Source organism: Convolutriloba macropyga, chromosome 5, assembly GCF_964194025.1.
Source record: "Convolutriloba macropyga chromosome 5, txConMacr16.3, whole genome shotgun sequence".
NCBI lineage: Eukaryota > Metazoa > Xenacoelomorpha > Acoela > Convolutidae > Convolutriloba > Convolutriloba macropyga.
Genome location: NC_134472.1, coordinates 33238784 through 33254490, shown reverse-complemented (window position 1 = coordinate 33254490; position 15707 = coordinate 33238784). Strand labels below are relative to the sequence as shown.

The following is a 15707-nucleotide window of genomic DNA, read 5'->3' as shown; positions in this document are numbered from 1 at the left end:
TAGAAAATGATATTTCAGAAATGTCTGTTTTAGCACCAAACATTTGAAGCATAGAAACATTTGTTTTTATCCAGCTGCTACAAAAAAAGCTAAAGTTAATTAGCTGAAGTTTGAAACAGAAACAACAGGGGAAAATGTTTGAGTTTTCAGAGGAATCAAAAAACCTGAATAATCTTCAATTACGAAATACTTAGCTGAACTTAAATTATGACTAAAATTATCAAAAGAGTTCTCCTAAAACGTGTTGTAACTAAACACGAACCCTTTAATTTTGGAAAATTATGCGTGATTGACGATTTGGATTGAGCTTCATTCTACTTTTTCTATAACACTTTGATAAAATAAAGGTTTATTAAACAATTCTAAAGTCAAAATCAAGACTTCTGAATCAACAATAACTGTTTTTCATACTCTCTAAATTTCTCAGCAAGACCGTTTTATTCAAAGACATTGGTGAATGTGGCTGTAGAATTTACAATAGTTTTATCCAAACAATAACGGGATCTTTTCCGTTTGTGCCCCGTACGCTATGCACCCCAGTTACAGAGCACGTGCCATCATATAGTAAATCATTATGCAAAAATGGGGCGTCTTGGGGGTGCAAATAATATGCGCCCACTAAGCCGGGGGGAACAAACGGGAAAGATCCCGATGATGTTTCATCTTTATTATAAATAGCCGAAAACGAACCTTAAAACCATTAACGAAACAGCGCGGCTCCATGTCACAACTAACAGTGAAACCTCATTTCAAGCTATTCGTAAGCCCGTAACACTTGTGAGTGCAGAGTACTTGAAATTGAAGCATTTTATTACATATTTGTCATAATTATTTTGGGATGTTTTCCGTGTGTGTGGCCAGTGCGTTAAGCTCCCTAGTTACAGAGCACGTGCAAATACATAGTAAAATTAAGTTGGGAAAAAAGCGTCTGCGACAGCAAAAAATATGCACCTACTAAGCTGGGGGTACAAACTGAGAAGTTCCTTTGTGTGATTATGTGGCTTACATAATCTACGGGAAAAACTGTCTCAATTCTTGTCAAATTTTTTTGTGCAACATCTAAAATTTCGTTTGGTAAAACAAAAGAATTAAATAGCATGCGGAACTCAAAATGAAATTACGCAAACGTATAAACTAGCCGAAGAAGTAGATGCAAGGAATCAATCTGTTTGAGAAATTCATATATATAGCAGGAAAAGTACTGGAATAAACTCAAACAAAGAGAAACAACAAAAAAAACCTTTTCAGACTAACTGAATGAAATCATGACTACTGACGAAATCTGTTATGATAAAGCCAGCGGGGTTACACAATTGGTAACAAAATGTAAAATATACCAGCTGAAACATGTGGTTTCAAAGTAATTAAACATCATGTTAAGACGCAGATTGAGCTACGAATCCTAAGGACGCACCCACACCACCTGATAAATAAGTGACATATTTGTAAAAAAAAAACAACAGAGAACTGAAGAGCGGACAAAATTAGCAAATAAGACGTGTTTTTAAAACAGTAGGCGCCTCACTTCCAAAACAACCTGTGACAACACTGAACTGCTAAAAAAAAGTTTTGGTAGCATATATACCTAGGAAATTTAAGAAAAAACTCTATGAGGCACCTTAAAAAAGTAATTGTTTTGATGCGTTTTTTCGTTTCAACACTCCAAAAACGAATAGATTTAAATTATATAGCATCAAATCTAAAAACTTCAAATTCTCAAAAAATAATATCAAGTTGGATAGAACCATAAGCTATCTACAAGAAAGATCAAAAAGAAAACGATATACGTAAATAGGGAAGGTTTCAGGCACCTTAATTGTCGTTGTTTCAGACACACTGACGAAACGTTAATTATTAGTATGTTAAAAAAAGTTTTCCTTAAAATATAGTTGTAAAAATTGTTTCCTGAAAAAAATCAAGTAACTAAAAACAAATAGAGACGGAACAAAGGAAGTCCGATATAAATAAAAAGACACTAAGTTAAAACTCAAAAAGTTGTGAATAACAAGAGGGAAATTAGAGCACAACAGGGAGATAACAAGACTGAACAAAAAATAAATTGGTCTATTTGGAAAAAAATGTCGTTTCTAAGCAGGTAATCTCCATGAGCATAAATGAAACCCAATGTACAAAAGTCTTCAACTTTTCAAGACAAACTGTAACAAAGAATAATGATTCAACAAGCAGCCAAAAGCCGCTGTCAGGCAAGGACTATGAATGGGAGAACTAGAATGAAACAAAATCGCCAATTTTTTCAAAACAATTATTTTCAAAGTAAGAAAATTTCAGAATCTTAAGTGACAAAAAAAGTGATTCACACAGTTGAAGCTAAGCACACTAAGGTAACTAATTTGTTATTTTTCAATAACAGTCTTAAAAATTCCGATATTGAAAATGCGACAACAATAGAAGCAGCAGTCAAAGCGCGGCAAGTCAACAAAAACTCGCGGAAATCTGAGTTCTCTCTTATCGCAGAAATATCCGTACACGCTCTGAGGCCCAATCTCTCTGGCACCTGATGAGGAAAAAGCTTTCTGAGTAAGTGGAGCTGCTCGTAATTAACTAAACTTGTTGTTATTTCAATGAATGACACCAATTTGAGACAAATTTCCATCATAATCTTAAAAAAAAATCAAAACAAATCTGATTTATTTTCAAACCTCAGAGAAGTCTAAAAAAGTAAAATGTAGAATGAGGAACTATTGATTGCTGTTCAGTCAATTGTGCATGCAGACAAAGTGCGTGCTTTCGCTAAAGTATAAGCTTTCTCTTAGTATCGATATAAAATGGTTTCTTTTTGACTTTTCAAAAATCTTTTACCACTAACCATTAGTAGACAATCTCAAAAGATTTTCTCTCTGTTTATCGAAACTTAAAAAACGGAAAAAACCTAAGTTAGGACAGGTGAGGGACGGGTTAAAAATTCAGAAAATTTGTCGCTACTTTCTTCTCAAAGATCGCATTTTTTAAACTCTGTACTAGGAGAAAATGACAAAACAATAAGATACTTGTTTTTCAAAATAATCTCGAAAAGACCGCTAGTTGCCGTAAATGATTGAATTTTGACCAACAGCTTAGTTAAATTCGATTGAAAAATTAGGCTAAATTGCCTAAAATTTTGAACTAAAAAGTGATTTTTTTTCAAAAACCAGAATTCTTAGAATTCTAAACACAGAGAGCTTGAAATTTTTATACATAAGCTAGCCTGGGATGCCCTCAAAAAAAGACAAATATTTTCTGAACAAAAAAGGTGCTAGCATAAAGCTATCCCATTTTTTTCAAATGTGGAAACAAAAATTGAAATTAAATTTTATGCACCCATCTCGCCCTCAGAAGATTTTACCAAAATGTTAGCTAAAAAAACTGCTTGTGAACATTAGCAAGAACGTAAAGTCCCACAAACTTTATCGTTCTTGCATTAAGTTCCACAAACGTTAATGCTCTTGCGTTTTAACTTCAAAGAAAATTACAATAATGTTCTTTCCAATTTTGAGTAATGAACAATTGTGTGTTTTCTCTGACGGAGATTACTGGGTTCAATAGAGTTTATTCTGATTTATGTATTGATATTGTGCCTTACGCAAAATCTGTCGCCCTTTTCAGAGTGTACTACTAATAAATCATTGTCTTTGAGATATTTGTTGCGTCAAACAGACTCTCACCATTATATGTTTATGAAATACAATTTCGTAGATAGTTCTACCATGAGAATTTTTTTTTCAAATATCAAAAAATATATATACTGTTCAATATATTATAGATATCAGTCATTAAATGAGTTTCTATAAAAAACAAGGACGCTTGGCAATGTGCGTTTGCACATAACGTTGCTCCACCGCACAACCAAGTTTTTGAATTAATTGACCACCAAATGAGGAAGAGATAGAAAGCTTTCAAAAATCATTTATTGTTCAAAAAAAATTGATGTATTCATTTAAAAAATCGCTTGAAGCTATAACAAACTCAATCTATTTTTTTAAAAACAACTTACAATTACAGCTTTTGAAAACAATTGAATTCAAAGTCATGAAAGCAATTATATCAACTGAAATCAATCATTGGCCGAGTTAAAAACCTTCAGAACAAACCATTGAGAGCCGTCATTATTCATAAGCGCATACTACTACACAAGAAGCAAATACAGGCAGAAATCAATAAGTAACTTCAATTTTGCGAGGAAACGGTGTCGAAGCCTATACGAACAAAACCTATTCACAAGATAAGAAGAATAATCAAAATAGTGAATAGAATCAAATGCGCCTTTTTCAGTGTCATTTTTGTAATATGCAACTTGTCATTAATGTGCCATTATTGTAATTATGCGACAAGATAGCCAAATATAACAACGAAAGTTGGATAATGACAGAAATTAAACAAAAAATTTTAAGAAAATTTGTAGCTTCAACGCCAGAAAACCATTTTTTAAAAGAACAGAGCAATGAACGCTAAATTATGATTCACTTTAACAAAATCCACTGCCCTACTGAGACTAAGCAGAAATATGCAGAAAAAAGATGGAAATTCGAAAACCTAAAATTTAAAATATTTTTTTGAAAACAATTTTTTTAAGGCGTAAGGCAGAAGAACCGTGAGCGTTCAAAATTAAAACGGTAAATAATATAACTGGTTACTCCTCACGCCAATTGTACATGGGTTATGCCAATTGTACATGTCATTGGAGAGACTAATTCAACAAAAAGACAAAAGCGCCCCATTACAATCTGATTGAGTTTTGAACTATAAAATTTCAACTAAACAAAAACCGTTGCTGCTGTTGCTGCTTCTCCAGTACAAAAAAATTGTTCCAAATGTTACCGAAACAGCTAATTTGACCAAAATGTCATAATTAAAAATGATGAATTTTGGATACCTATTGAATTATATTACCAAAAAGCCATTACGTACCAAATGAAAGCCATAAATAATTATTAAAAGCTCCAATGACACCGAATTAGACATTTGATAAATTAGACTCGGTCAAAAGACCACAAAAAGAACATAAAATGCTGACAAAACGCAAGAATTAGGTAAAAGTTTACGAAACATTTGTCGGAGCCACAAAACCATGAGCTTTACTCATAAAACACAATATAGTTTCACTGGATCGTAGTGGAACATAAAGGGACCTCTCAGGGAACGTTTAAACGAAAAAACACTTTCTTTTAATTGGGATGAAAAATGCAAAAAAGATTTCCAAAAGGACAGTCCCAAATAACAATAAGAATCCTTTTTCATTGCAATAAACGACGATGAGACCAAAACTGGCCTTGCTATTGCTGCGCGGCTGTCAAAAAAAACCATTTGTTCTTTACACTTGGGTGATAGTTTTTTTTGGCAAATGAAACTCGATCGGCAAAAATTGACTGAACAAAGAACCAGTTCAGTATACAGCTTCTCCCCCACTAAGTGGGCCCGAACAATAAATGTAAATGGTGGCTTAGGTCAATAAAAAATCAGTACATTTACAAATAACTGAAGAAAAAATCTTTCCAAGGTTAAAATTTCCTCATCATTGTCTCAATAATGTTAAAAATAGCATTATACATCTCTTCAATTCACTTTATTCTCTTTTTGAGTTATTTTCAATAATCGAGCAAAAGTTATCCGTAGAAGCAAAACAAGTGGTGGAAAAAAATCATCAACAGCTTTTCGCTGGAGTTCTGCAATTTAACTTTTGCATTCTTAGTGCAAGTTTTTGACTTTTTGCTCGTAGATCACTTCTTTCGTTTAGTACTGGAAACTTAACGAAACTAGGAATATCTCACCGTTTTCATTCACCGTTTTTCAGCTCAAAACCAGGCGAAAGTAATATGAGGTTCTGCTTAACTCGACACTCGTTCTTGCGTACCTGTTTACTCCTGCCTCTGCTAAGACTTGAATCATATTCTTGGTGTCACTAAATCGCATCAAGAATGTGCAATTTTAGAACTAGATCCTAGAAGAATTCAAGGTACCGCTTGATGCAGAAGGCAGAGAGTTGATTCCCCCAAGATACGATAAATTGTATCAGCTGGAATTTCAATATGCCAGTATAAAGATTTCATTGGAAAGTTCCTCGTGGCCCGGGCCAAGGTTTCACCCTTAATTCACCCCTAATAATCGGGGATTAGGCTGTAATTCGTATTCCACTCCTATTTATCGGGGATAAGAGTGTAAGAGTGTAATTTTTTTTTAAAAAAATTACGCAGTATCTACACTCTTTTCTCCACTTTTTACACACTTTGCAGAGTGTAAATTAGAGTGAACTGATAAAAAATTATACTCTTACACAATTACCATTATAGACAAATTGGAATGTCTAATGCAGGTATTATTTGGCGCAATGGTTACTGCAAATAGTGAAAGTAACATGTTCGACAAAGGAAAGATGGCGATATCAATCGTCACTACCTCCTACCACTTTTATTTTTTAAAATTACTCTTATAATTACACTTTCCTACCCTTAATTAAGCGGAGAAATAGGGGTGTAAACTTTTCTTTTATTTCAGCACTCTTTTCCTCGTTATTTTTGGGGAAAATCCTCAGCCCGGGGACCCACTTTAATTTTGAACATAGCCGGCAGATTGCCGGAATAGCTGCGAAAGAATAGACCTGCGTGCCATATACAGAGATAGAAACAGATACAGATCTAAATTGAAAAAAAAATCGACGCCGCTCAACAAACCAGACAAAAAAAATTCAGCGATAAATTTAAAAAGCTTGTTAAAATTCATTCCACAGAAGCCTCTTATTAGGGACCTTTACTGCACATATGAGTTCCTTTGACCTTATATAAATTCAAATTAAATTTAAGTTTTAAAGTGCAAAAGTCATTTTATTGAGCGAGGTAAGTCACGTATGATCAAAATCTAATCACGCAAATAACCTAAAAACTTTTGCTAAAGCGAGTGAGAAATGACGCCACGCGCGCAAATGCCGTTAGTGAGAGAAAAAGTCATTCAGAAAAATTGACTTTTTCAGCTTTGCTGTGTGAAACAAAAAACAAAGCCGGAAGAATTCCGGAAGCGACTCGAAGCGTCAAAACTTCACAAACAAAAACCTTAATTGCACCGGAAGCCATTACCGTTTGTATTAAACCTTTAACTCATTACCTCCCCAGGTCTGATCTATAAATTGGTGAAACTTAAAACACTGTCACCAAGAGAAACAAGATGCAGCAAAATTTTATATTATAGAAAACGTTTGGTAACGTCGAAAAAAGTCCGAAATAATCAAATGGTCAAATAACTGCTAAACTGAAAAAACTAACAAGACCATGAATTGCCCTCAAATAGCTCATGATACTAATCTCAAAAAGATCGCGAAAGCAATCGACAGATAATAATCAAGAAACTACGATAAATTTTTCAAAAAGAATGCTCAAATTTAAGTACCAGAAAACCACTACAATTAGATTTCTAATCACTGCATTTAAGAAAAAAAACAACACATACTTCTTGGTTGTTGTACATATGCTAGACAACATGATTTCATACTAATTGCAAAATTAAATAGATCATAGAAGACATAAGCAGCAGAATATTCAAAGGCAAAAAATCGTTTGAATTAATACCAAGGCCGGAAGAAAGTTGCAGTAAATAGTAAGAAGTGGAAATTTTGGAAAAAGATTGCTAGCAAACTGTCAGTACTGCCTTATGTTGAATGAAAACAATTGCAAAACAAAGAAATTACGAAAATCTAAGAAAAAGCTGAAATGATTCAATTATTTAACAACCGAAAAAATCAATATACCGAAAAAAATGTAGGTGCCAGGACAAAACTAGAATGATACTAACTAGAAAGTGAAGAATATGGACACAATGTAAGGAACACTGTAATTAAAAGACATTCCTGATTTTTGAAAGTAGAAAAAAAAATTTTAAACTCAAGAAAAACGAATAAATTTCATTGTTCATTATTCGAGACACAGAAAAGATAACGAGTCATCCGGTACAAAGATCTATTCTCCTTAACAGAACGAAAATAGGAAAAAGCAGAATTCAAACATAAAACATTGAAACATTTTGTAAAAAAAAGGTAAAAAAATTTTAAATACTGCAATTACGAAAAAGTTTTAAAGTGATTTTCAAAAACTTAACGCCAAAAATGATTGATATTGTATTGAAACGAAATTAAAGTCCCTCATGTTGCACAAAAGACTATTTCTAGTGATTATTACCAAAACACAAACAAAAAACGGATAAAAATTAAGGAAAAAACTACCAAAATCGGATTAGCAAATGTAAAATTTTTTAAAACAAAATTACATCGAGGTAGAAAGAGGCGTTGAGTATATGACTTGTCAAAAAGAAATTGCCATATTATCTGATTGTTGACAAAAAGACGGTTAAAAGATCCAAAAATAAAGAAATTAATAGAAAAAAAGCCAAAAACTAACAAAAAAATCAAGAAATATGTTCCAATTTTGAACTTGAAACGCATTTTCGGGCTCTGCAAAACACAGTGGCATCAATTTCTGAGGTTGAAATTTCAATATAGCATTGAATAAAATTTAATCCACAAAAACCCAATTCCAGGCAAAAAATTGGGCCACTTAGAGGAAAAAACGGCTAAAAACGGTTATCTATATGTGCCATTCAGTCAAAAACTACTTTTTAAAGTCAAACAGTCATTCACTAAACGCGGCGCATGATCAAAAAACTTCTCTCGCTCAAAAAAAATTAGTTCACATGGCAATTTTACTCACTTTCGCTGCTAGGTCAAAACAGCGTCTGAACGAATAGTATTTCCGGTAAAAAACATAGCCGGAAGAATTCCGGAAGCGACTCGAAGCGTAAAAACCCTAATTGCAGCTGAAACCATTACCTTTTTTAATAAACCATAAACTTATTACTACCCCCCCCCCGGTCTGATCTAAAAATTGGTGAAATTTAAACCACTACTGTCACCAAGAGAAACAAAATGCCGCAAAAATATTTATTATTGAAAACGTTTGGTAAGGATAAGTGCAAAATAATTAGGATACTCAAAACACTGACAGTCTCAAAAAGCTAACAGGGCTATCAACTTCCCTCAAATAATTCATGATTCTAATCTCAAAAAGATCGCTAAAGAAACGGCAGAAAATAATAACTTAAAAACTAATTTAAATTTTTCAAAAAATAATGCTCAAAGTTAAGAATCAGAAAACTACAACACTTACATTTCTCATCACTGCAATTAACACAAAAACAACATATACTTTTTTCTTCTTGTATGTATGCTAGACAACATGATTTCAAACTAATTCAAAAATTAAAATAATCATAGAAAAGCAACAGAGTATTATTTAAAGGCAAAAAATTGTTTGAGAACAATACCAAGGTCGGAAAAAATACAATAAAAAGTAGTAAATGGAAATTCTGGAAAAGGCTTTCTAGTAAACGCTTAGTACTGCCTTATGTTGAATGAAATCAATTGCAACCCAAAGAAATGACGAAAATCTAAGAAAAAGCCGAAATCATTCGATTTGTTAATAACTGAAAAAATCAATATAACCAGTATAAATGTAGGTGCCAGGACAGAGCTAGAATGATACAAGCTAGAATGTGAACAATATGGACACAATGTAAGGAACACCGTAACAAAGAATAATTCTTGATTTTTGAAAGTTCAAATCAAAGTTTAAAAGTTTTGAAAGCTTAAAAATCAAATTTAAAAAAACAAGAAAAACTAACACCATTTCATTTTTCAGCATTCGAGACATAGGAAAGACAACAATTCATTGGAGACAAAAATCTATCCTCCTGAACATATCAAAAAACGAAGCAGCAGAAATAAAACATACGAAACATCGAAACATTTTGCAAAAAAAGGTCAAAAAAATTTTAAGGACTGCATTTATTAAAGAAATTTAACTGTTTTTCAAAAAATTAACGCCAGAAAAATTATTGACGTTTTTATTGAAACAAAATTAAAGCCCCTCAAGTTGCACAAAAAGAATATTTCTAGTAATTAAAATCAAAATACAGACAAAATACTGAGAAAAATAGGAAACAACCTACCAAAATCGGATAAGCATATGTACAATTTTATAAAACAAATTACATCGAGGTAAAAAGAGGCATTGAGTATATGAATTGTCAACGGGAAGTTGTCATATAGACTGATCTTTGACAAAAAGACGGCTAAAAGATCCAAAAATGAAGAAAATGATAGGAAAAAAGCCAAAAATTAATTAAAAAATCAAGAAACTTATGCCAATTTTGAACTTGAAACGCGTTTTCAGGCTCTGCAAAACACTGTGCTGTTAATTTCCAAGGTTTATATTTCAATATAGCATCGAATAAAAATCATTTCTACAAAAAACCAAATTACAAGCAAAAAAAATGGGCCACTTAGACGAAAAAACGGCTAAAAACGGTTATCTATATGTGCCATTCGGTCAAAAACTACTTTTCAAAGTCAAAAAGTCATTCACTAAACGCAGCGCATGATCCAAAAACTTCTCTCGCTCAGAAAGAATTAGTTCACACGGCAATTTTTCTCACTTTCACTTTTAGGTCAAAACAGCGTCTGAACGAATAGTACTTCCGGTAAAAAAAAGCCTTAAGAAAACCAATACTCCTCTTCGAGTCGTAAAAAAAACCTTAAGAAAACCAATACTCCTCTTCGAGTCGTAAAAAAACCAAGAGCACCGCAATATAGCTACGCTCAGCTTACAGCTTCGCAGCTATAAAAACGATAACCTCTGAAAAACTAGATCAAAATCAATAATTTTAGAAAATTGAAGCATCATTTTTTTAAAAAAAAAAACTTTAATCTGGTTGCAACGTCAGCTTGGAAAGCGGCTTTTGATCAAGTTTTTATTTAATCTCAAAAATATAAAGATTACAATTGATTATTAGTTTATGCGCAAAAATGTTTCTAACAGCTATTTTCAGCTTTTAAAACGTACCTCAAGTTGATGATGAAGGAGCTGGAACTTCCACACGGCTACATGAGGCTTCTGTCTCAAAATGGAGAACAGAGATAAAGACTCGTCCCTTAAGGAGGTCATACACACGGCCATGGCGAAAGCAATGCCCGGAAAGAACACCTAAACACAACACCATTTAAGTTAAGTCCCTTTTAAAGCTGCTTTAAAATTTCCAAAATGATTTCTAATTACTTCAGGTTACATTAGGAATGTACAGCAGTTATAAGATATTTGTAGAGGATGGGAGTCAATTTAGACATTAACACGAAGAAATATATAGCGGAGAGATTGAGTAATTCTCAAATGTGAAAGCATTTCAATAGCAGAGAAAGGGCCAAAATGAACAAATTAATTAAACTCAAATTAACATGCTAATTAATATAACAATTATTAAAGCTGTTCGATCCAAAGCTTCAATAATAATCATAACATACAAGGCTTTCAAAGAAAAGGCCAACTAATTTCAGCAAATGAAAACAACATACATGAATCAGCAACTTGACGTCCAAGAAAGAGTAGTTGCGAGTTGCAGAGAAGAACAACGTCTTCAACTTGGAGCACAACCAGAGAAAAGTCAATGTTTGGATCATCATCAAATGAACTGCACTTTTGGAAGTCCACATAAAAGACAGGAATCTCGTTTCTGTTATCCAATGACCACTCTCGTTTTGTTTCTTTTCTGTCAATCTATAAAAAGATTGGCAACTTATCTTAAGCTCTTCATATGCTTGCGTTAACTTCTATAAATCATAATGTAACTGACATAAAAATTTCAGGCAAAGGTTGTCCACCACCGTTCTGAAATGAGTGCAGCCATTGAGTGTTGTTTTAGGGCCACAGAAAGGTTGCTGACCCGTTTAATCTAATGGGTGGGCTCTAGTAAAAATTCAGATATTGGATGTAATTGTTTAAAACATAATACAACCAAAAAGAATGATCCGGAGTCTAAATTTAAAGAAAAAACTCTCAAAGAGCCCTGTTGAAATTAAGTGTTCAAGATTTTTTATGTTCGAAATTTTTTAAAACTGAAATCCTCAAGCAAGATTACTTAAGTTTGAGACTCGGTTAAGGTGCCCTCATAGACCATCAGTTGAGAGCAATGTTTTGTTGCGTTTGCAGATAGTTCCAGTTTGTATTGCTAATTGTGGCAGCCCAAATGGGAGCACCGTAGTTCAGGACGCTTCAACCAATAGCTTTGTAAGTCACTGAGAGTGTCTCTTTTGAGCATCCCCGGTCGCTACTAGTAATCTTTTGCAATATGTTATTGCGCTTTTCTAATTTCTCTTACATGCTTCTTACATGACATTTACTGGTATTGGTGAAGTCTTGATATTGAGATGTGGGTCAAACTTGGCCTCCTTGCCCCAGGTTGTAAACACAGTTACAATCAATTTTTCACAAGAAAACTTATGTTTTGACTCTAGCCAGTCGTGTAAGGTATTTAGGTATGGAGATATTATGTCACGTAATTTTTCAACCTGTGGGTGAGATGTCGTTAATGTTATATCATCAGCGTACGACTTGATTTTTATATCTTTCGGGGGTAGAGGCAGCTCGCTCATGTATGCTCATGTTGATGTTGAAGAGCATTGGTGATAATACACCACCTTCGGCGACACCCTGTTTAACTTTTCTCAACTTTGATTTTTTATTATTATATTCTACGTAAGAAAACCTGTCTTGTAAGTATGAAGCGACCCATCTATTAGTGCTGTTCGGTAGTGGTGGGTGCCTACAAGTAGAGTACGGTTGCAAGGTTTCCTTTGATTAAGGCCTTTTTGAATGTTGTTGGTGACAATGTTGAGAACTGTTAATGTAGAGTGCTCAGGTCTAAAGCCATGCTGATGTACTTTTGGTGGATATTCTATAAAGTCACTCAGTAGGAGTTTTTTGGTAGTTTTGCAATGGGATAGAGGAGTGCAATTGGTCTGAAGCTTCTCTATGGGTTTTCCCGGCTTCTGTAGTGGTATAACCCGGCCAACTTTCCAGATGTTTGGGATTTTTGCACTGTTTACAGAAAGGATTATGGTGTCAGTGAGATATCTCAATGCTATGGGGCCTAGATGGTGTATCTGGATTGGCGCTATTCTATATGGGCCCAGCGTCTTAATGTCCAAATGCATACCAGAAGAGACTGGGCTTGCCTGATCCCGCCGCAAAAACTCGTTTCTCGCAACAACAGTCTGTGTAGAGTGTGTATGGATTCTGGGATCGATTGCCCGCTTGTAGTCCTGCCGCGTAGAGGCGTCAATACTTGAGAACCAATACAAATGGTCGCAGAATTCATCGAGGATTAATCGAAGAAACAATAAAATTTTAAAAAGTTTTGGTTAATAAATTTTTTCATAGTAAATCAAGTAAGATAAATCAAATAAGAAACAAAAACCATCAGAAATAGAATACAAAAACTAGCAATTAAGTGAGACGGTAAGAAAATTGAAGAGCTAACCCTATCAGACGACTGCAAAGATATATCGAAAAGAGATATTATAACAAATACGAGTAAAAAACATAAAATTGGACAAGATGAAGACATTATTTTCTGATAACATCAGCAACATAGACATTGAAAGCTCATTCGGAAAACCAGAAAGTCTAACAAGCTCCAGATAATCGCCAATTTTAATTAGGAATCTCTAATAAAATGAGGGAAAACACTGTCCAGGTGATGCATAAAAAAACCAAGTCTGTCAAAATTCAGATTAAACAACTGAAGTACGTAACGTCGGAGAAATTGCTCTCAAACGACAGGCGGCGGAACCAAATTCAGAGGGAATTGACAACCAAAGAATTTTTTGAAGGTGCAAAAAATTACAATCGAGGTGTAGCAGTGCCAAATACAAAAAAACTCGTATGCTTAGAGCTCTATGATGCAATCCTACCAAATCAAGCAAGCAGACTATGCCAACTGGCAAGAAGTGTAAACCATCACAATATAACGCAGTCAATTTGAAGTAAAGCAACTTTTCATCTCACCAAAGATGAAATCCACTCGCTGCAGTCAAAGCCCAGCAAAAGAGGAGTACGATCAAATAACAACAAGCTCAGCTGAGCACGACGGCTAAATGCTTAGATATGTTGCTCGAGCAGTGAGAGCTGATATTAAGCTTATTTGCCAATTTAATAAAGCAAATCAAAACTCACACCCAAGTTTCGTTTCATTTGTCCCCGAAGGACTGAATTTTTTGTTGCGCTCGTTGCTGCTAAAAGCAATTATTCTGATAATGGATTGCCACGTTCAACTGAACAGTCAGATATATTCGTATATTTATTTAAAACCCTCCAAAAGACGTTGATTTTATCAGTTTGTCTAAAACGGAATTTGAATGAGGCAGATATTGCTCTCGCTGTGGTATCTGCAAATTATTGAAATATTGGCGAAGGAGACGTTCCAAAGTTAGACCAATAACGAAAAAAATAAAAATGCAACATAAAAGGGGATGTGCATGACAAACAGAGGAAAATTTACATTTACAATCCAAAAAACTATACACTCAAAACTGGGGTGAGATGTATTGCTGCTACTTACAATACAAACTCATACAGCCATACGATGCAATCATAACGAATACACCAATCCGACTACGCCAACTGGCAGAAAGTAAAAAACATCGCTGCGACGAATCAATCCACTCACTAACCCACCAGCAGAGGAATAAATGCAACTAGCAACAAGTTCAGCCGAGGGCGGCGGCTGATTGCTTAAATAAGATCCTCGCGCAGTGAGAGCCAGCAGGTTATTTCCTTACTTCCCAAAACATACAAAACTATGCGCTATTTTATAGAGCGATGACAGCAACTAAATTCCTGTTTTCAATAGAAAAGCTCACTATTCAAACGCATTTTTACTCCAAATATTGAAATAGTAGTCTTCAGATTTTAAAGTATGAATGAGAGTGGATAATGAGATATTGCATTGTAAATGAGTACTTAGTTAGAGTCATCGGTATCCAATAGAGTATATAAACGTATGTATTTCTGAAGTAAGAAAATAACCTAGGCTTAGCTCTTACCACTCGCGCAATATCGCTAAGAAGTTATCCACCAAACTCAACTTGTTTTTATTTGCGGCTATTGTTCTGCTGCTGAGCTTTCATTGCCAGCGACTGGATCACATCTTTGCTAAGATGGAAAGTCATTCTGCTACAAATTCAGAACTTTTTGTCGATAGTTTACACCTCCTAGCAATTGGCATAGTCTGATTGGTTAATTCGGTAGGACTGCATCACTTATAAAATTGTATACGAAGTTTGTATTTTATGTAGCCTTGCTACAGAGGAGTTCAAACCCGCGAGCTCAAGCTTGCTAGAACGAGCTATTGAATACTCGCCCTTGTGATACGCTATGATACAATCGGTTTTGTTTTAGCAACATACCTAATCAATTTAGGTTACACGAAAATCCAGAAGACAGGCGTGCAAAAATCACTCCAGAAGTGAGTACGAAAAAGAGGCCGAGAAAAGTCAAGAAAAAATTTGTTCGAGGGAAATTAAAAAATTAAGAAGAAATTATCCAGAAATCTTTCTCAAACCACAAGAACTTTGCGACTAATTTTATAAAAAGAGTACAACGAAACAAAACAACCTGTTAGAATGTGCACCCGAAAACCGTGTAACCTGTTGTTTGATGGATCTTGCAGAAAAAAAGAGCGGAAGATTATTAGGTTATACGAAAACACTTAGCAACCAATAAGGAAAGGCAAACGCAGTATCTGTCAGTGATTGACTACGAAATATACAAAATATCACAATTGTGACTAAATAAAAATGACTGATAAAGGTGAATAAATAAAAAGAGATTGAAAGCAAT

General features: G+C 34.2%; 1 protein-coding gene across 1 annotated transcript in view; it reads right to left on the bottom strand.

Annotated features, from left to right (window-relative positions):
- LOC142339341 (uncharacterized) overlaps positions 1-15707 on the bottom strand; it is a 131200-nt gene that overhangs the window by 19001 nt on the left and 96492 nt on the right. The window contains exons 33-34 of the mRNA XM_075389322.1: positions 11384-11585; positions 10878-11018 (exon numbers count right to left, since the gene is read on the bottom strand). Coding sequence (XP_075245437.1) covers positions 10878-11018; positions 11384-11585 — 343 coding nt within the window. The remainder of the gene's footprint in view (positions 1-10877; positions 11019-11383; positions 11586-15707) is intronic.